Source organism: Psammomys obesus, unplaced genomic scaffold (assembly GCF_907164565.1).
Source record: "Psammomys obesus unplaced genomic scaffold, mPsaObe1.curated_primary_1811, whole genome shotgun sequence".
Taxonomy (NCBI): Eukaryota; Metazoa; Chordata; class Mammalia; order Rodentia; family Muridae; genus Psammomys; species Psammomys obesus.
The window spans coordinates 43,326,347-43,348,378 of NW_026585895.1; the positions used below are offsets into that span (position 1 = coordinate 43,326,347).

General features: G+C 41.6%; 1 protein-coding gene across 1 annotated transcript in view; it reads left to right on the plus strand.

The window, feature by feature from the left end:
- Nucleotides 1-22,032, plus strand: part of Psmb7 (proteasome 20S subunit beta 7) — a 56,199-nt gene that overhangs the window by 2,296 nt on the left and 31,871 nt on the right. Inside the window, exons 4-5 of the mRNA XM_055599993.1 lie at nucleotides 1,685-1,825; nucleotides 7,862-7,977. Coding sequence (XP_055455968.1) covers nucleotides 1,685-1,825; nucleotides 7,862-7,977 — 257 coding nt within the window. The remainder of the gene's footprint in view (nucleotides 1-1,684; nucleotides 1,826-7,861; nucleotides 7,978-22,032) is intronic.

Here is a 22,032-nt window from a genome sequence, read left to right on the forward strand (position 1 = left end):
ATGTCTGCCTCTGGTTTCTTTACTCATGTTCCCTCTTATGCCACACCTTCGTAAAACACAGAGCTGATCATGTTCTTGTTCCTATTTCTCTTAACTATAGGTGTTTCTCCTTTGCTTATACTAGTGCTTCTGGTTAAAACACTCTGCCCAGGGCTAAGAGAGTAGTTAAAAGCACTTGTTGCTCAATCATGAGGACCAGAGTATGAGTTCCAAAACTCTTAACAGGCTGTTCACAAACACTGTAATTCTAGTTCCAAGGGACCCAATAGCCTTTTTTGGATTTCTAAGAGCGCCCACACACAGGTATATGCAGACTTTCACAGAGACACATGCACATGCAGACATAAATAAGATTTAAAAAACAAAACAGCCTTTTATACTTTCAGACTGTTTCTGTTCTTCCAAACTCAGCTCTTATATCAAATTAAAAATTGGCATTAGGCTATATACTGTTTATTATTAGCCCTAAGATTATCACAGCGGTATTATCTAACCCACTGTCACAAATAATAAGACACAAACACCTGCTAGATTTTATAATTGCCTTATTTAGATTAGGCTGGGCAGATATTTCACTTACACTGTCTCAGTATCCTCACCATCCATCTCCCAGCCCCCATCTAATGTCATCCACCTTAATCCTCCTCAGCTGGATTATCGTCCATCCATAAACCCATGGTACTTGCTTGTATTTGTCATCTAGGCCTTTTCACGCCATTATGGAATCCTTTCTCTCAGCCCATGTGTTTTTTTCTCCACACTATAACCAATCGTGGTGGCCTTCTTCCTCCTCTCTTCCCATCCTTCTGTCCTTTCATCCTCTCTGTCCCCCCAAGCCCAGGAACTTTAGCCATGCCTGCCCCATTCTGCCCTGCCCAGGTATAAGCCATTTAATGAGCTAATCAGGTATAATGTTTTAGGCAGATTTACACAAACAAGGATGGGTGTATCTAGCGGGCAGTAACCAGATCTTGGGGGTCTAATTAGCATTACACCAACCTACAACACTCAGCTCATAAAAACCTTGCCTTTAAAATTAGAATTCATTGCTCTCAGGGTTGGTGAGGTGGCTCAGCAGGTAAGATTGCCACCAAGCTGATGACCTGAATTGGATTCTCAGAATCCACATAGTGGAAGGACAGAACCAGATTCTGAAAGATGTTCTGTGATCTCCACATGCTTACATGGCGCAAGTGGGTCATACACATACATACACACACACACAAAATTTAAAGACAAAAAGGAATTAATTGTGCTGTTTTCCAGCTTTCCATGACCTGTTGTACCTGTGTTATTTTATGGTATTTTATAATTTTTCCCATTTTTCTTTTACTCAGTTTTGAAATAATAAATAAAGACTGTCTAGTGTAGATATTGAATTGTAAGACTATAACACTGCCTTGTTCTTTTATACAATCTGAATGCACTTGTAATAGGACTAAAATATATACTCTGTGGCAGAGGAGTGGATGATTTGAAATGATCCATTGAACCATAGAGAATATATTTTTATATAATTAGGTATGTGTCCTCAATTTTATGTTTAAAATTGGTTAGACAGAGAAATTGCTTTGCAGACTACTCAGAGCACCTCTCGTATACTTGAACTTTGTGGAATTAGCCAAGAGGCTCTTTGAGCCTTCTGGTAATTGAATGCCAGCAAAGTTTCTGTGGTATTTTTCAGTTGCTGTGGTGCTGGGACAGCTGCAGACACAGACATGACAACCCAGCTTATTTCTTCCAACTTGGAGCTCCACTCTCTCACAACTGGCCGCCTTCCAAGAGTTGTGACAGCTAATCGGATGTTGAAGCAGATGCTTTTCAGGTAAGGCTCCATAGTGTGGATTTCTGTAGTATCTGGTTTTTAATCAATTACAAAGTCACTTTTAGTTTTTAAAGCATTTGGTAATGAGGTGGATTGCATGGTCTGATGTATCTCACAGTGATGATTTGCCTTGAATTGTGGCCAGTAGAGTAATTTTTTGAAGAATAGAGATATTACTGGACAAGACAATTTTTGCTTACAGTAAAACAGTATTTTGAGTGGTCTTGTGAATTCTGCCCATTTCCCCAGCATTTAAACACAATTGTTGTTTTTCTTCTTCTTCTTCTTCTTTTTAAGCAGCAAAGTAGCACAGTGAAATGCGACTTGTAGTCTCATTGAGTGGGTAAAGTGGGTAAAGCCATACTGATTTCTAACCCACCTTCCTCTCAGCCTCGCAGACCCTTGCTGAAGTGCTCTGTGCACTGCCGCATGTTTTTAACTCTGAGTTAAGGGCTATCCTTGTATCCTGTTTGTAAGTAAACATTTTGGTACCAGGCAGTGATAGGGCACCCCTTTAGTCCCAGAGCTTGTGAGGCAGGGGCAGGTGGATGTCTGAGTTCAAGGCCAGCCTGGTCTACAGAGCTGAGTTCCAGGACAGCTAGTAATACACATAGAAACCTTGTCTCAAAAAAGTCTAAATGGTACACACACACACACACGTACGTACGTATATAAGGAGGTTGAGGTTTACACAAGGTATATTAATTCTGATCTGAACTTCATTCTCTACTAGCTCCCACACACAGTTCATGTGAGTTTTCTTTTTTCCTCCACATTAATACTTTTTTTCCTCCCCATTAATATACACCTATTATTACTTTATATTTGTATAGGTTTTGATGTTTTAGTCTTAAATATGTTTTCTTATATATTCTACATAAATGGAAGCAGTATTTTTCTAGTTTGCTTTTCTGTTGCTGCAATAAATACCCTTACTGAAAGCAACTTGGGGAAGGGTTTACTTCATCTTGCAGGTTACGGTCTGTCTTCGAGGGAAACCGGGGCAAGAACTCAGATCAGAAGCCTGAAACAGAAACAATAGAAGAACACTGCTTACTGGCTTGTTCCCTCTGGCTTTCTTAGCTAGAGTTTTTCTTTCTGTTTGTTTTGTTTTTGTTTTTCCAGATGGGATTTCTCTATGTAGCTTCCTGGAACTTGCTCTATAGACTAAACTGGCCCCAGACTCAGAGATTCACTTGCCCCTGCCTCCTTGGTGCTGGGATTAAAGGCGTGTGCCATCACTACACAGCTAGATTTTTTTTTTTTTCCAAATGGCTCAGAACCTGGTACCTAGGAATAGTTCTTCCAGTAGTGGGCTGGGCCCTCCTATATAATTAATAATCTAGAAAAGTGGCATTAGGCCATCTAATAGAGGCAGTTCTTTGGTTTGAACTTCTCTCTTCCCAGTTGTTTTGACCCGCAAGATCAGCTTTCACAAGAGAATTACAGTGAAAATAGTGCTTACATTTCTTTCTGGGATCTGCCTTCCCTTTTACACATTCATTCTGTTCCTGAGTGAACATCAGGTACCTGCCCTTGTGAATGTCATGAGATCATGGACTAAAGAGGTTTATGTAGGTCACATGGCATTTAAAACAAAATAGTGGCCAATAATTATAAATTGGAATATTTAAGTTAAAAATACAAATAGTCTTTTTTAAATTAAAATGAAGGTAGGAAAATGTGGCAGTAACTTCCAGGGATTTGGTGGTCAGTGTCACCTTTGACGTAGGATATTTGTCATAGCCCTTACTTGGCTCTGGTTTGTTGCTCTTATCCTCTGGCTTTCCTGAGAATTTGAGGTCCCCCTAGGATAGCTCTGCATTCTCAGTGGTATCAATGCAGGAAGGGTAGTGATGTAGTTCCTAGTTTATAGATGAGCAAGCCTAAGCCAGAGCCATAATCTCTCCACTGCTGCTCAGCTCTTGGTATATGAAACCACCATGCTAATGCAGGGGGATTATTGCTACCAAATAAATAATCCAGTTACAGCATGAGACCAACTGATCATTTTTGACACTGATTTAAAAAAAAAAAAAAAAAAGATATACTAGTTTTAAATGTAAAGCTCCCCCTGGTGGATCAAATGGCCTATTACATACAAAACAACTTTTACACTTGTTATTTAAGGCATTTCTCAAAACAATTTAGCAAATACTTAATCTCTCTAATGCAGTTTAAGAATTATATAGTTTCTCTCTCTTTTTCTCTCCAGTGCTTCATTTTTATTTAGTATAGTTTGTAAAGGTTGTTTGTTTACCTTTTTTTTGTGAAACAGGGTCTCACAGTAGCTCTGGTTGACCTGAAACCTGCTGTGTAGATCAGGTTGGCTTTGATCTTACTGAGATCTAGTGCCTCTGCCTTCTAAGTGCTGGCATTAAAGGATTTGAACTATCATGCCTGGCCAGAGTTACATTTTATCTAATGTTTTGAGAAGAAATGTAAATTTTAAAATTTAAACTGAGGTAGTATTGTCTTATATATCTGGCGACATTTTGATTGAGGTATGTGAGTGGTTTAAAGGGAAAAAGCTTTGCTTTTGACTGTAGTGCTTTGGGACAGTGTTGGGTCATGCTACCTTTTTTTAAGATTTATTTTTATTTCTGTGTGCACGCGCACGCACACACTTCCACAGAGGCACATATGCAGGTGCCCACAGTGGCTAGAGGAGGGCGTTGGATCCTGGAGCTGATACTGAGACCTGAGTTCGGGTCCTCTGTGAGCATCAAACACTCCTAGCTTAAGACGTTTCTCCAGCCCCATCTTATACTTCTTAAGGATAGGTTTTTTTTTCCCCCCTTCCAATGCCAGTGATAGTTTTTTGTCTCCTTGACTCATGGGAAGAAAGAAATAAAGGAAAAGGGCTGACTACTGGCTTAGCAGGTAAAGGCACCTGTTGCCAGGCCCGAAAGTTTGAATTGGATAGTCCCAGAACCCACATGGTGGAGGAGGGAGCAAACGTGTGTAAGTTGCCTCCTGGTCTCCGCGCGTGCAGTGTGGTGCTCGTGCATCCACACAGACACAGAAGGTAAGTGAACGGAACACTCTAAGTGAGTGACAACACTGACGATGGTGCCTACAGTGGGACCCAACATTTTTATTTTAGTTGTTTTGGACCTTTCATGCTTTCCAGCTTCATGTTATGCGTTAACAGGAATGGCATGCTAGGACTTTCCTGCTTTGTAGCCTGCTCTCCGTACAACGCTATATTGGTTGGTAGTGCTCAAACTCAGGAGTTCTCTTGAGCTAGGGAAGAGCTCTACAAACCTAGTACCACATGAACTAGGAAAATGCTTGTGTGTACCCCTGTTAGAGGTGAAGGCTGAATTTTAGCAAATTTTCAAAGAGGTCTGACCCACAAAAGTTTTAAGTACCAACTACCAATATATATTAGCAATGTAGATAATTATATTAATATCTAATCATATTATTTTAGTGTTGTTAGTCATGTTACATTAATCAGTTTTGAACATTAATGATATTGCTCATTTGAAGATATTTTAATGAATATTTGGGTGATTACATAACTAATTCCTCAGGCTGTATTCTAGAATAAATTTCTTGGCTTCAAAAAAATTTTGTGATTCATAAAGGCAGATTTAACCTTTGATACACATTGACGGAACCAAAAGATTGTACCATAATCTGTAGTGCCCAAGAAAGGCTATAGATTTTAATGATTGTGTCATCTTCTGTTGTACTTGGCAGTTTCTTCAGCCATTTGTCCAGCTTTCTTTGACATCACTGTCTGTGCTGTGATAACCACATTTCTGTACATTTCTCTGAATGTGCTCTTGGGCCGGCGTCCTGGAAATAGGATTTCTGGGTCAGGGGTTGTTTTTGTGTGTTGTTGTTTCAGTGCTGGAGCTCCACCCCAGGCCTTGCTTATGCTGGGCAAGCACTCTACCACTGAACTTTACCCTAGTCCTCTGATTCAGATCTTAAGGATATCAGTCATTTGTTTAAGCATTTTATGAGGTTTTTTGTTTGTTTGTTTGGTTGGTTGGTTGGTTGGTTTTTCAAGACATAGTTTCTCTGTAAAATTGGCTGTCCTGGAACTTGCTTTGTAGACCAAGTTGGCCTTGAACTCACAGAGATCCACTTGCCTTTGCCTCCCTGAGTGCTGGGATTACAGACATGCACCATCACACCTGGCTTACATCATAGAGTATTTGAGAGCATGCAGCAGGCATTGTGGCCTGGAAGGGAACTGAGTTTTTTCAGATGCTGTCCTCAGCAGGCAGTGGAGCAGGCTCTCCACTGGTGGAGGCAGGGCATCTAGCCTTCCTGGCTTGTCTGTGCAGCGTCTCAGGCTCCAGGCTTTCACCCAGCTCACAAGCCTTGGGCCAGATGGATCCCTGTTCCCTCTTCAGGCTGCTACCTCTTGTAAAATAAGTAAACAAACAAATAAAATACTTTTTAAAAATTTGTGTTTAATTGTGTGTCTTTGTGTCAGGGGTGAGGTATGTATATTCAGGTACAAGCATCCTTGGAGGTCTGTCTGGAGCCATAGTTACAGGCAGTGATGAACCTCTTGATGTGGGTATTGGGAACTAAACTTGGGTTCTCTGCAAGAGCAGTACATATTCTTTTTTTTTTTTTAATTTATTTATTATGTATACAGTGTTCTGCCTGCATGTACACCTGCACTGCAGAAAAGTGGCACCAGATCTCATTATAGATGGTTGGGAGCTATCATGTGGTTGCTGGGAATTGAACTCATGACCTCTGGAAGAGCAGTCAGTGCTTTTAACCTCTGAGCCATCTCTCCAGCCCGCAGTACATATTCTTAGCATTGCACCATCTCTCCAGAAACCTTTAAAAAATTTCAAAATACTTTAAATTGCATTTTGTGTGTGTGTGTGCGCACGCACTTATGTGTGTGCACTCTTGTGCTTGTGCACGCTTGTGTGTGTGTGGGCATCTGTGTATGTGTGGTACACATGTGGAGGAGATCAGAGGACAACTTGTAGGAGTTGGTTTTCCCTTTCCACCATGTGGGTTTGGGGGATTGAACCCAAATCATCAGGCTTGGCAACAAGCAACTTTATCTGCTGAGCCATCTCTGGCTTCTCTTCATGCTGCTCCTAAAATTCTTTCCTATCCTTGAATTTTTCACTTTAAAATAGAAGATTGTCAGTAGTTTGGCGATCACGGACCAGAAGCTAGGACTTCGCTGTTGTGTTTCTGGATGTCATATAGCTTTCTAGTCTGAATAAAGGCTTTGCTTACATGTTCCTTTATTTGTGTTTTAGTGTTCTGCTCTACAGCAAGTTTAACAGGTGTTGTTTTCGTATTTCTTGTCAAAGAGCTAATGGTCCAGAGTTCATCAAGCACAGCAATCAATTGTCTTGGTAAAAAACTGAGCTAATACAGGGAAAAAGATCTTTTGAAATGATCACCAACTAGGTAAAGCCTTAGCAAATGTCCAAAACCTGGTGTGCATAGTGACATGGAGGGAAGGCGGGTGGAACCATTTTCTTGTTTATGTTCCTAAACTATAGCTCTCTTCTTTGGGTCAGCAGCTGCTTCATAGACCGTGACGGAGCATCTCATGTCCCTGAAGGATGAAACAGTTTCCAGTTTTCCTTAGCATCTGTGATCATTGTGTGGCGGGTTTATTCAGAGGGAAGGGTGTTGTGACAGGTACCAGTGTATGATGATGAGACTAGCTGCTCCTCACAGTTAACTAACTTGACCAGTAGCTTCTCAGCCAGTGCTGATAGTCTCCGGAATAAGCCAGTCGCAGGGACCCTGAGCAAGTCCTCTATGTCTCTAAGTTTTTTGTTTTGTGGGTGTTTAAAAGGTGGCTGTGTGGCTGAGCTGAAGTGAGTCGTGTATACTACACTTAGTTTACAGCGGCTAATTGTAGATGTTAACTGATTTTAGTTCCCTTCCCTCCTGGTTCCTCTTCAAGCACTAACTCCTTAGTGAAACATGTAAGGAAAACTCTGGTCTGACTTCTGCAGCTTTTTGCATAAACTACAGTGGTGCAGTCAGGACTCATTCTGTCCTTGTGTCTCTTCTGGTCACCAGGTATCAAGGTTACATTGGTGCAGCCCTAGTTTTAGGGGGAGTAGATGTTACTGGACCTCATCTCTACAGCATCTATCCTCATGGATCAACTGATAAGTTGCCTTATGTCACCATGGGTGAGTGTTATGTTTTTCTTCTTTCAGACTCAAAATAAATTGGTCTTTTGAAAAGCTGTTACCATTATTGTTAAGGGAAGCATCGATGCAGGCCAGTGGTGTTATTTAGTCAGCTACTGTTTATCCAGTGCCTGCAATGGGTTCTTAACGTGGGAGGTAATGTAGAAAGTGTTGGTTTTTTGTTTGTTTGTTTTTTAATTGGTTGTGTGTTTTTGTTTGTTTGTTTTTTAATTGTAGCCCTGGCTATCCTGGAATTTACTTTGTAGACCAGGCTGGCCTGAAACTCAGATTCACCTGCTCCTGCCTCCCAAGTGCTGGGATTAAAGATGTGTGCCACCATATCCCTCCCACTTTAGAAAAAGTTTCTTTATGTAACTGAATAAAGAATGTAGTGAAAAACTTTAGATAAAGACTCTTGGCTGTAAGGATTGTTGATTGGACACCTACAGACAGTAAACAAGTATAAAACTAGTAGCAATATTAGGAAGAGGAAATGCTCAGAGGAAGGGTATTGGTATAGGTAGTACTGTGTTGTGCACCAGGGTGTTGTGGTTGGCATGGTAACACAGGGAAAATCTGTGTCAGTGCCTGCCTTACCAACAGTAGTAAGCTTCTTGGGTCAGGCTTTTGCGTTTGAGGTTTGGCTCCAACTACTACATAAGAATGGTGGGTTGTTTGTTTGTTTATTTGTTTGTTTTTGAACATTTTTGAAAGTGATAGAATAGTCCTTAGACAAATTGCCATTTTCAAATGAAAGTTTATTTTAAATTTCTGAATCAAAATTTTTAAGTCCATTTGTGTATGGTTGGTGTTTCTTTTGCTGTTTGCTGTCTACCTTTCTGTGCTACGAGTAAAGGCCTGTGCCACTATGCCAGGTTTTTGTTTGTTTGTTTGTTTGTTTGTTTGTTTTTTAACGATTTCAAACTTGAGAAAAATAAGAGTGCACAGGGAAGTCGTATGTCAGTACACCCCTGTGTTGGCTGTTGCCCTGGTCAGGTTTTATTGTCATAAACCCTTACCCTGTCCTTCAAGATGCTCTTTCTTTTCCCACAGCTTCATAAAGCTACCAGTTTTAGGACATTTAAAAATAATCTTTTTTTTTTTTTTTTTTTTTTTTTTGAGACAGCATTTCTGTGTAGTTCTGGCTGTCCTGCAACTCTCCCAATAGATCAAGCTGTTCCTGAACTCAAGAGATCCCCCTGCCTCTGCCTCCCAGGCGCTGGGATTAAAGGCGTGCGCTACCACTGCCCTGCAGGACATACAACATCGACACCCCTGAAATGGGGAATGAATAGCTTTCTCTTGCTTTTGAACTGTAGTGACCTGTGACATGCTGACTTTAGAAACAGTTGTTTGAAATAAGCAGTCAAGTGCCCATTTTACTTGTATTTTGTCCTGGCTTGCCACATTCTTGTGCTGCTGTGAACCTAGTGGAATGCGGGACAATATGTCCATAGCTGAGTTTGTAGAAAATGTCTTCTCTTTCTTTCTCTCTCACTCATGTACACACTCACACAAGCTTTGAGATAAGTCCTTGTTCTGTAGCCCTGGCTGACCTGGAACTTGTTTTGTAGAACAGGTTGGCCGTGACCTCACGGAGATCCACCTGCTGCCTCTGCAGCCTGAATGCTGAGATTAAAGGTGTTTACTGCTGTGCCCAGTTTGTAAGCTATTTCTGCTTTAGCCCACTTACTCTACACTGCTTGCTTTTGTTGTCCTAAAGGACTGAAGTAAGACTGACATCTGTTTTAATACACAAGTAAGTTGTTAGTTCATTTGCCCATTTGTTCCTCAACTTTTTTTTTTTTTCTTAGAATTTTATTTATTATGATTATTATTTGTAGCCCTGGCTGTTCTGTAGCTTCCTATATGTAGATCAGGATGGTCTCAAACTCACAGAGCCTCAGCCTCTCAAGTGCTGGGATTAAAGGCGTGCACCCACTTCCAGCCAGTTCCTCAACTGTCTGAGTGTGTGAGAGGGTCTTTGTCCTCAAGATAGGCATAGTCTTTACAGGGACGCATATAGTAGATGTCAGCAAAGACAATGGGTACAAAGGCTGGTGGGATCCACGGGACAAAGGGTCCCCTCTAAACTGGTGTAAAGCAGGGAAAGTTTCAGTTAAATAGTAGTGTCCTAAAAGGAGTCTTTCATTCATTTGCCAATACTCATGTAGCAGCAGTGTTGGGCACTGTTGGGCACTGGGAACATAGTGCTTAGCACAGTGCCAGATCCTCGCCTGTTGCCTTGTGGCTCAGAATGGCATAAGCAACTCTGAAAGAGCACATGATGTAAGTGCCTAAGGAGAGAGCGGTAATGAACAGTAGGAGGGAATAGGTGGTGTTTGAGGAGTTCTTTCTGAACAAGTGACACTGTCTCATGAGAGTAGTATGCACATGACAAGGCACTTGAGAGCCAAAGGATTTAGGGAGAGTAAGTCTACTTCGTACCCCTCCTCAAGACCTACCGCTGTTGGGGGTGGTTGTTGTTTTCTTACCTAAATAATACTTCATGGCACATCTTCATATTCTTCTCTACCACTTATCTATCTGCTTGTGTAGATGTTCTTTTAAAAAAAAATGCGTAGATGAAGCCATGCTGTTTCAGACAATCCTCTTCCATTGACTTGTCTGATTTTTTAATTTTTGTGGTGTTAGAGATCAAAGCAAGACCTTGTGCATGAGGGAAGTGCTTTGTCACTGAGCCACATCCTCAGCCCTCTGTAAATTTAAGGATTTTGTCTCTGTGGGTCTAAGTGATATGGAGAATTATTATTTCTGTAGCTGTTATTGATTGCTTTACATAGCTGTGCTGTGACTTACTGGTCATTTCAGCGACAAACGGTTTGATTTTCAGAGTTTTACCAGTATATTGATTGGTTTGTATAAATACAGACTTGATTTAGATACATTCTTGGTGTAAAGTTTCTAAATTAGGGTGTGTTCATGTTTCTGTCAGAATTCTTTTATAAGCAGTAGAATCATTGCATGATTTAAGAAAAAGAGATGTTGTGGGTTTTTTTGTTTTTGTTTTTTGATAGTAAGTGGCTTCTAGCATACCTGGGAGGGCAAAAACTGGATTTAGGGCCAAGAGCAGTGAAAAAAAAAAAAAAGTCCCTTTTCAGAGATGGGCTGTGGCAGGTGAACACGTTGCCTGTTTCAGCGGGGGTTGATAGTCTCTGAGCTGACGCTGCAGTCCTTCGCTGCCAGAGAGCAGCATGGGAAAGGTGCAGCTCAGCTTGTCCATGTGAGGTGGACTTCCCCAGACGCAAGGAGGAAGTACAGCTGCTGGGCAGGCAGTCCCCGGAAGTGGCAGATGGCAAGCAGTACAGGGTGTTTTACCTTTTAGGAGCCACTGCCACATTGCCTTCATTAGTATGTTCTTCTACTTAGAGAACACAAAGATACCTTTCTGGAGCTGCCTTCCCAACACTGAATCTTTGTTGCCAGTTTGAGAAGGGGAAAAAAGGAAGACGTTTGCTGCCTCACTCTGCACAGAGGGAAGACCCCTAGGCCTGTGGTGATTGAGCTCTGGCTTCACTAGAGGTGGGGCAGGAGCAGTGCTAAGGGTTGGGGGTGGGTTCTATATAGGGGTTCAGCAGAGGGCCAGAGGGAAGGCTAGATGGAGTCCAGATGTTGCAAGCCAAGATGTTTTGTTTTTGTTTTGGGGTTTCCCAGCCTCAGGTAATCCTCTTCTAATAGGATTAGATTTGCTGTGAGACATCAGTCTGACATCCAGAAGGAGCATTGACATAAAAGAGGCTTGAAGAGGGAGGTAGATGGTATTCTGACCAGGTATGTGGAAGCCATAATTGGCCCAGTGTCCAGAGGGATGACCCTGTCAAAGTGGAAAGCACTCAGTAGCTTGCCAAATGACATTGCCAAATGACAAATGCATTTCTGGTGTTGGCTCTGTGCTGTCTTCTTCTGTGCCACTGCCTGCCTTCTGTTGGCTGCTATGGGGCAGTAACTCTTCCACCTGGGCAATTCCCTTTTAGTTTCATTGCCAGCTCTTTTTCTGTATTACAATATACAAAATGTATATTCTGGACCTCTGACATCAACCCCTTGTTCTCACCTGAGCAGATTCTCACCATCACTTCCTGGCCTTGTCCCTTTTGTCTTTGCAAAAGTTCTGTGATCTCTGAATGGAATCTTGTCTTAAGAGCCTGCCAGAATCTTTGCATGATTCTTCTGTAACTTGTTGGCACCAAAGAATGTGTGGAGCTTAGTAACCTCAGCTAGTTCATTTTGGACTAGAGGTTTGCAGTTATAGAGTTAGCATTGATTCTGTTCTGTGTATATGGCTCTAGTTTAGTTGTAAAAAAATAGTGTAAAGCAATGTTCATGTGACTGGTTCTTTTTTGGTTAATGTTGACTCTGGTATTTTAAATTTACTAAAAATGAAGCATATTTATGTAGTGTCTCTGTCGCTACATAAATTCCCTGCAAATTATTATGTTATTACTATTTTATTGATGAGAAACTGGAAGTTTAGAAAGATCTAGCAGTTTAACTAGTATCATTAAGCTGGTAAGTGGCAAAGCTGGGATTTGAACCTTTGACTTCCCTCTCAGGCAAGTCCCAGTATAGTACTGCTGCTGTGATATCACCATCTCACAGATGTCGTCTCATTAAGTTATTAAACCTTGCTTCAGAGGAGTAAAAGGGTTTGTCCAAATTCCCAAAAGGCGTTTATTTGCTCTTTGTGTTTTTGATTGCTCCATTTGTAGGTTTTCCACCCTGTATGTAACAACAATCCAGTATTTATGTATAGAGTCAATTTTTTTTCAAATTTTCAATAATTCTTTGACCTTAAAAGAACATGCTTTTTTGTTTGTTTGTTTGTTTGTTTGTTTCCAGTCCATGTCTATTGTGAAAAGAAAAGCTTTGCAAAAGCCTGTACATGCAGTTTCATAGTGCCTTGGGCTTTGCCTCTGTTCTCTTGGGCTTTCTGCCTTGCCTAACCAGTGACAGGTACTAGGTGGGTGTCTCCTTCCTTACCTGGTGTCTATTTATGGAAAGGTTTGCTTCTGTGTCTTCCTTCTGCCAGTTCCCTTTTCTCCCCTTCTCATCCTTTTGAGAGGGTAGGAGGAGCTAGATCTTGAGGGTGAGCTCTAGAATTGCCAAGACTTGATGAGTTTTGTTTTAATTCATGTTTCTTATTTGGATGAGCAACAGCCCAAACTTCAAATGATGGAGCAAGCGGAGGGCCGTCCTCAGTATAATGCTCTCCTGGGCTATGAGCATCCTGAGGAAATTCCTGCTTTCTACTAGCATAACTTGAGTGAGAAAATGAATACTTCATCCAAATTCTCTGTTTTATTTAAACTATTATGAGAAATAAAAGCCAAACTTTGCAATAAGGTAGGATTTTGTTTTTGTTTTTGGTTTTTTTCTTTTTTTTTTTAGTTTTGTGGATTTGATAGTAGGCACTGATAGCCACAACTCCTTTTTAGGGGTACCAGAAGTTTGCCTGTCCCAGGATAGTGTGGGCAACCAGCCAGGTTGCCTGAAGGCTACTTTTATACATTGAATAGATGCCATCCATCCTGTCTTCTTCGTTTGGCCAGCAGGCACAGGTGATCTGCCCAGCTGGTCTGGATGTGCCCTATCTAAAGCCTGGGGAGGAGAGTATAGTGACCACCCTGTGGTCTGGCCCTGTCCCAAAGCATGTTGACCACAATGACAGCAACACTCAGCTCCCTGAAGCAGCACAGCTGTGGTGCTTCACTGCTCTTGACTATAAATGCAGAGAGTGAGGCTCCCAAAGGTTTTCCACCTAGAAAGGAAGTGTACAAGCTAGAAAAGGGAGTGCTAAAGTTTTTATTTACTGATGTCCCTTTTAGGAAATTAATTTGGAAGATACTGCTGATGTGATTCATGGAAGCTGGACAAGAGTCTCTGACTTTTTTTTTTTTAATTAAGAGATAAGATTTTAGTCTTTTTTTTTTTTTTTTTTTTTTTAAAAAGATGGACAAAATGCAGGCACTTAATTCTCAGATTAATTAACTTACTCTGTGACCTTGCCAGCTTTCCTTTATTAGGCAGACTGAAGTCATGTCAGGAGAAGCTTGGGGACCGTCTTTTTGTTAGGTTGGCAGTGTTCCTTGTAGCAGCATTGGCATGGTATATAAAATTTGTATTTTGCCTGCTTATCCACATAGAGAATTAATGTGAATACATTTCAAGCATGACATTCTTGGAAATGAGGCCCTTGGACAATTTAGGAATACTAACTTAAGGAATAAACATTGGTATGCATCATTAGGGAAGATATGGGGTCACTCTGAGGGCCATTGAGGTAAAGTCTATATAGATAAACTGGGTATACAGTTTCCTAATTACTGGAATATACCTACCAAGTTCCAGTTACAGGGGCCCTGAGCAGTTAGAAAATGGGGACAGAGAGGCAGAAACAAACTAGTATCTTGTCTTACAGACACATTAGTCTTAAAAATTAAACTGGAGCATGGATAGTGTCTTAGTCACTGTTTTACTGCTGTGAAGAGATAGCATGATCAAGGCAACTCTTATTTAAAAAAAAAGTAACTGGGGGCTTGCTTATAGTTTCAGAGGCTTCGTCCATCTTTTATCATGGCTGGGAACATGGCAGCATGCAGACATGGTGCTGGAGAAGTATGTGAGAGTATCCAGCCTGATTTGCAAGCAGAGAGGAGAAAGAGAACCTGGGCCTGGCATGGGTTTTTGAAACTTCGAAGCTCACACCTAGTAACACACTTCCTCCAACAAGGCAACACCTACTAATCCTTCTAATCTTTCTCAAATAATTCCACTCCCTGATGACTGCACACCCAAGTTCATGAGTCTGTGGGGCTTATTCTTACTCAAACAACCATGTGAAGAGAAGTTGAGAATCACCTTTTCTGTATTTTACAATGAAGCACATCTTTTGTGTAGATATGTCTTTTACTTTTTTTTTTTTTTTTTTTCAGGCTTGCCGTGTACCTCAGGCTGGCCTCAGACTTCTGATTTCCTACCTCTGCCTCCCCAGTGCTGGAATGACAAATGAGTGCTACCATGCTTGCTGTGCAGACATGGTGTCTCCAAATGACTTGATTTTGAAAGTTATCCAGGATTGGATCAAATTAGGATGCTTCAGATAGTAAAATGTTTCTTTGATACTCATTTTCAGTTCCTAAGTCAGGTATGGATTTAGCTGCAGCTGTATTTAGTTCTTTGGCTTTCATGGATGCCTTCTCAGAAGACAGTCCTGTGGCCTTCATCACTTTTTGTGTCATTGGGAGTTTTAGAGACACATATCGCTATAGATTTTGTCTATGTCCTGAGTCCTGTGAGTCAGAGGCAGCTAGGAAGGATCGGTGCCAGTCCAGGAAACTTCATTCTTGGAAGCTTTGTGCAGACAGCCAGTGACCCTGAGGGTGCTCTTGGGAAGCCTGGGGATGTAACTTAGTACCCTGAAAGAAGCCATGGAAACCCTGGCTTCCGGCCCAGCTCTGTTTGGACCTAAACTCTTAGAACCTGAGATCTGTTAGTTAAAAAATGAAGCCGATGTGGTCTTGATGGTTGTGGTATGGTGTCTTTATTTTGACAGATCTGTGAATGGAACTTGCCTTTTAATTTTGGGAAGGTCAAAGCCACACCTACTAATCCTAGCGTGCTGACATGTTATGTCTGTGTGAACACACTGTGGGAAGCACTGTACACTTTTATCTGCATGTGTTGCTTTCAGTGGCATTTTTTTAGGTACTGTGAAAAGAGCTCATCTGTAGCATCCATGTATCTTTAAATCTTAAGTCCAGAATTCCCTGGCTGTCTTGATTTCTGCTGTAAAATGGTGGCTAGAAGCTGAATGTAGGGATATTTGCTTTTAATCCCAGCACTGTGAAAGCTGAGGTTGGAGGATTCTAGTAGGGCTACATACATTTCAAAATCTAGGCCAGACTGAGCTGTATGAGACTGTCTCCAAAGAAAAACAGGAGAAAGATTCTGTCCCCTAGAGAAGGTCTCAAGGATGCAGTGGTACTCTGAGTGAAAACCCCTGCTGGGAAGCACATAGTGGATGTTTGTGTAGTTGTAGTCATTTTAGTGCCAACACATTTTTTATGCAGTTTTGCGTGCTAAGATTTCTCTGGCACCTTTCCCAGCTTTGATTAGTACAAGTAAGGTCTATTTTAGAAGATTTAAAATGTGCAACACATAGATTTTGAATCTAAGATTTCTGTAGCTATGAAGTGCCAAAAAGAAAACAGCTGGGAGCTGAAAGTCCCTGGAAATTAAATTCTGTGTCTGGCCTCGTGTTTGCTGCGAAGGTGGTACTAAGCCAATAGATGGTGCCCTTAGGTTAGAGATGAGAAAACTTTTCCTTGTAAAATTCATGATGTTACCTGGAATGGGATGTAATATAGCCATTGCTGGTTCTTAACCTATTCAGCCCAGAGTGGACTTTTTGTTCTTGGTTCTGTGGGGTAGATAAAGGCTTTGGTAAAATACTGAAAGTACTGAATTAATGTTATCTTCATTTTTTTTTTTTCAGCTTTGACATTTTTCCCATGAAATCTTTTCGAGTTTGAGTTCAGTACTCGGTGTGTCCACAACCAAATAAAAGCCCTTGCCAGGAGTACTTTTAGATCGGTTAAATAAAGTGTTCAGTTTTACGTTCTTTGCTTTAAATCCCACTTCAGAGAGTCCGGGGTTAACTAATTCCTCTTTCCCTGCTCTTGTCTCCGATTTGGACCAGCTAAAAGCAAAGTGCCTTTGTACTGAAAACCTAGCACTTGCTGGTCTTTTACTCTCTGATTTGAGGTCTGGTTAAGTGGAAAGTCACTTTATATGTTTCTGGTGGTTCACAGGCTGAGGATGGTGCTACCTCCAGAGCCAGGGTCAGCTTCCCATTCTGCCGTCCTAGCTATGCAGCTTTGAGTAGGTTTCTTCACGTCTCTGAATGTACATTGTTTCCGTATTCGAAAAAAGATTCCGATGTGTTAAATGAAAGATACGCAACTGTCTATTTTTTTTTTAATAAGTAGGGTTTCTAGTTTGCACAATACTTTATTATTAAAACCAGGGATGGTTATAAATTACTAAAACCGTTGCTCTCTTTGTTCTTGAGTATTCTGAGGGACATGACAGCTTGTGAAAGACTTGCAAAGCAGACTGACCTGCAGTATGGGAAATAGTTCTGAAATGGAGTCCAGAATAAAGGGTACCTATTCCCCAGGTGCTCCACCCTCCCTGCTGCAGACTGGTGGTGTCCTCAGCTTGAGATCTGTGGGTGACCAGGAGGACAGGAACATCTGTAGGCAATTGTCACCCTCCATCTTAGCCCATAAATAAGCATGGGGTTGGGCGGCACCTCTGTTTTAGAAGAACATTTCTCTCCATACGTTGTGACATGTCACTAAAAGACATTACTAAGAAAACATTTTACATTTTAATCTTAGATGCCCCCAGTTTTCAGGCTTTTCCTAGGAGTATCTATGACCTGTCAGGTCTCTGAGACCTTACAGTCGCAGTTCTTAAGAACATCCCATTCCCTTCAAATGGTGTTTTAAATCCTTACTTACAATTACATGTAGAGAAGGAGCTGCATTGTTTGAGATACAAGTTTTTGAGTGAGAAATGTTTGATGATTGGGAATGGATATATTTCCAGCGTATTAACTGGGAGTATATTTCCAATAATTTATTGGGAATTAAAAGTAACCCTGACATTGAAGTACATTTGTTGATAAAAAGGAGGCATTCTTCCCCTCACGAGGGTTTAGATGTAATACTCAGTGCTTACTCAGGAGTGAAAACATCAAATTAAACTGTTTATGCTGACAAAGGACAAATCTGGATTTCAGCAAGCCATGCAAGATTGTCTGATTGCTCGCCCTGCCGCCTGCTTCCAAAGCTTTTGGCCAAGGCTTGTAATGAAATGCATGCATACAATTAAACCTTTTCAAGTCTGTAGCTTAGTCTGTCTGAGCCTGGAGAGGTGCTCCACTGCTCTCTAGTGGCTAAGTGCAGTCCCCTGGCACCAGCCCTGCTTTATATTCATAAGTCAGCTTTTCACACGCTGGCATTGTTGGCCCTCAGTGCAAGCACCAGTACCAGGAGACGAGGCCTTGTAGGCAGGAATGGAGTGAAAAATGACCTCCATCCATAGGTCTGTGGAAAAGCACAGATTTTCTGCTGGAAGAGTGGCCAGTTGACTAACAATGAGCAAGTGTGAGTAAGCGCTCTGTCAGGGATTGCTGACACTGATGGATTAGAAGTTCTGCCGTGACTCCTTTATCGCTGCATACATCTTCCACCTTGGCAGACCACAGTGGCAGACAGGTCCTTGGGTGTTTAAAACGGACTGCTCCTTAGCAGGAGCAGCCTTTTTTCCTGTGAGCTAGTAAAATTGATTTGGGGAAAAGCAGTGGGAATCCATTTCCTGCCGCCTCTCAGAACTTCTCGACATTGAGAAAGGAAATTTTGAACACCTTGGTTCCCATTAAAGCTGCCACTCAGGGACCTGTTGAGAGTGAGTGTATCAAGTCACTGCTGGAAGACAGGGAGCTTTGTCCCAGAGTCATTACAATAACTAGTTTTCATTGAGCTCTTACTATGTCCCAACATTCGGCTTGCACACAGTGTTTTCCTCAGCCTGCAAGAGTCACTGATTGAAGTTGTGAGCTGTTGCCATCCTGACTGTGTGGGGAAAGGAAGCCAGGGCTTCTGCTGCACTGGGCACCCCATTTTTTGAGGCAGTGGTATCTTGTGCTCAGAGTCCTGTGCCCAGAAAAACCAGGGGCCCAGAATTGTGCCCTACCTGAGTAGCTGTGTGTTTCCAGAGCTTGGTTGTCTGTCACATCCCAAATTGCTTCTGATGAGGGCCTGGGCTTCCTAGCCTCTGGACCTACGTTTAAATCTTCATTCCACTTCTTAGCAGCTGCTTTGCTGTAGGAAAATCTTTTGAAACATGGAATATCAATTCTAGTCTGTAAATGAGGAACTGGCTTCAGGGCTGAGGACTTTAGGACTTTAGGACCATCAGTAAATGTCCCCTCACTCCCACCCCCAGTCTGAGTTTAGGCATGGGCCTTCTTTGAGGAAGCAGATTTCCACCTGCCAACTTTGTAGAGCTTGGGCACGCAGCTTATTGTGGAGAAGCATTTCAGTTTCAGTTTCTCCAACTGTCTAGTAACAGTGATTATAGAACTGCTAAGTTTGATTTACTATTTAAACAAACACTGATATATGAAAAGAATATGCTATAAACCCCCCAAACCCAAAACTGTACACAGTCTGTATTAATGCAAGCTTTTTTAAACATAGAGAGCAAGTAAGAGGCTGTGCACAAGACATTTCATATTTTCTTCCGAATTCTTGCAGAAAAACGGGTTCAGGCTTAACTATAGGTTGAGCATCCCAGCTCTGAAGTGTGAAACTAGGCATCATGACTCTGCAGGTGGAGGCTACCACACTGGACCTCATGTGACAGGTTGCAGCGGGAACTGAGATCCCCTTACGTGTTGCATAAAATTACCTTCAGGCTATGTGTATAGGTTGCATATGAAGCAGATGATTTCATGTTTAGACTTGGGTCCCATCCCAAGATATCTCATTATAATTATATATATGCATATTTCCCAAATCCGAAATTCAAATTATTTTTGGTCCCAAGCATTTTGGATAAAGGCTATTCAGTTCATACTGATGCTGTTAAGTACCTTCTGAGGTTTCAGAAAATTAAGGCTAGTTTTGCTTTTTTAAAAATGTGGCTATTATAATATACTCTTAGAACAGATACTTAAGTATAGCTGCTGTTTAATCAGTTAAAGCGTTAACTGAAATTCAAATATCTTTCTGAATTTTTAAATGCAACAATACAAATTGTATTCAGATGTGTAGTAATTATATGAAATCAGCCAGGAGGGAAAGCCTACTTAGCCTGCTCTTTGATAGAGGTAGTAAGTTAAGAAAGATAGCTGCCTTTTCTAGGCTCACTTGCTAATCTTGACTTGAGCGTTTGGCTTTCCTGTGTCAGAGGCAAGTGGTAGAAGGGAAAAAGCCCTTGGATTCCCATGAGGGTTATGTAGCTTAGTGGCGTCATGCTCGCCTGGCATATAAGACCTGGGTCCCATGCCCGGTACCACAGATAACAAAGTTAAAAAGGAAAGTGGAGGTGGAGACAGGGAAGGCAATGGCAGTGACACTGAGGCAGGAGGATCATTTTTCCATGCTAATCCAGGCTATGTAGGAAGACTGTTAGAACCAAAACAAACCCCACAAAAAACAAATTTTGGTTTGAAATTCTTGATGTACTGCAAGCATGAACCATGAGATTGGGTCAATTTCTATATGTCAGAGTATCACTTCCCCCTGTTTAAAAACGGGGACCAGAATGATGTGCCATGTCTGAAGAGCCACAAGCCAGTGAATGGCAGTGTGCCTTGGAATTGCTTATGACCATGTGTCTCTTGCTGTTTGCCAAAGTCTACTGGGTGAGTGCTGGTTTTTAGATGGCTTTTCCTCTGAGAGAGCCCTAAAGAAGGCCTCCTTAGGACAAGGTAAAGAGAAGCAGATGACTTGTGGTGACTGACTGCTGCTTTCCACTAACACACGGATTGACCCTCAGGCCTGTGTGAGAATTTCAGGAGCAGCTGCTGCTGCTGTTAGACAGATGTGAGAGGTAGCAAGGTCTTGGTGGTTTGCTAGTTTTTGTTTATCCTTTCACGGTGTTGGATTTCCCCAAGTTTACACCTTAAAAATTACAAGTAATGTGTGCTTTTTGAGGAGAAAAATTTTAAATACAAGTAACCAGAACTAGGCATCTATTCACGGAACCAATACTGCTGTGAAAGATGTCCTCTTCCCTGAAGGTTTCTATGGACTCTTCTTATTGCCAATGAAAACACTTCTGCTTTGACATGTTTGAGTGATTTGTGCATATAGTGTTTTATTTATTTCTCCCATCTCTTGCATATTAGAACTTTACGTTTCTCTAGGTTGTCTTATTGCTGCTGTTTGCTGATCTAAACAGTGACCCTCTGTATAGGCCCTTGCAGGAGGGCTTGGTGGGTATGCACAGCTTCTGATTTCCGAGTTACTGACTGGAGAGTTTTATCCTCCTTTGCCTCTTCCAATGGCTTAGTGTGCCCATTATACCACATCTTTGTCCGTGCTGGTTGTTACTCTTTAATCTTTGTTAAAATAAAAGACAGACAATGGCTGCTTTTAGTTTGCTTTTCTTTGACTACTAATGAAGTTGTGTTTCAAACTATCTCTCTCTTCTCAGCTTATAAACCATTATATCTTTGTTGAAAATGATGTTTTGTGTGAGCTTTTTCAATTACTAATATTCTGCATTTTGCACATTTTTTGTGAGACTCAGCTCTTGTATTTTATATTACAGCATTCTTTTTTAAGCTAGTGACTTTTGACTTGCAAGAACAGATATTTCATTTAAAATCTTGGGTGAAGGTTTGACCTTTGGGTATAGATGTGTGAGCCTCCTCTGGAGGTCAGCAGATGTGGTTGGTTCCCCAGTGTCAAAGCAGATCTGTGAGTGGGACAATGATAGGGTAGACATTGCCTTTGTTGTAGAACTTTGCAGGGTGTCAGTTTCAGGAAAAGTCTTTTAATGAGTGTCTTGCGAGGGCAGCCAAGGCAAGGCGTTGCCTACCGGAGTGGCCGCCATGGATTAAGAGTGCATAGAGCACAGTTCCTGTCCCTGCGAGTGCCAGCTTCCTGGGATGTGGATTTTCTCCTCTGCCTATCTTTCTCACATCCTGGCTTCTTAATGTGTTAGGTATCGGGATAGGCTGCTGCATCAGTGAGGATTGGACATGGAGGAGGACAGTGGGCCTGGGGATAACATAGGGGTTGTACAGAGCCATTTCCCTAAATGCCAATAATGAATTGCTCCTTATTTTTCTGTTTTAAAGAGCTTTGTTTTGGAAGCAGCAGTGGCTACTCAGTAACTGTGGATAGGCTGGAAAAGGCAGGCATGTGGAGGTTGCTAAGGAGCAGCTACACGGAACTCCTGATGAGATGGAGAGCTTTGCTTGTAAAATGCAGAAACACAAGAAGGGTAGCTCGC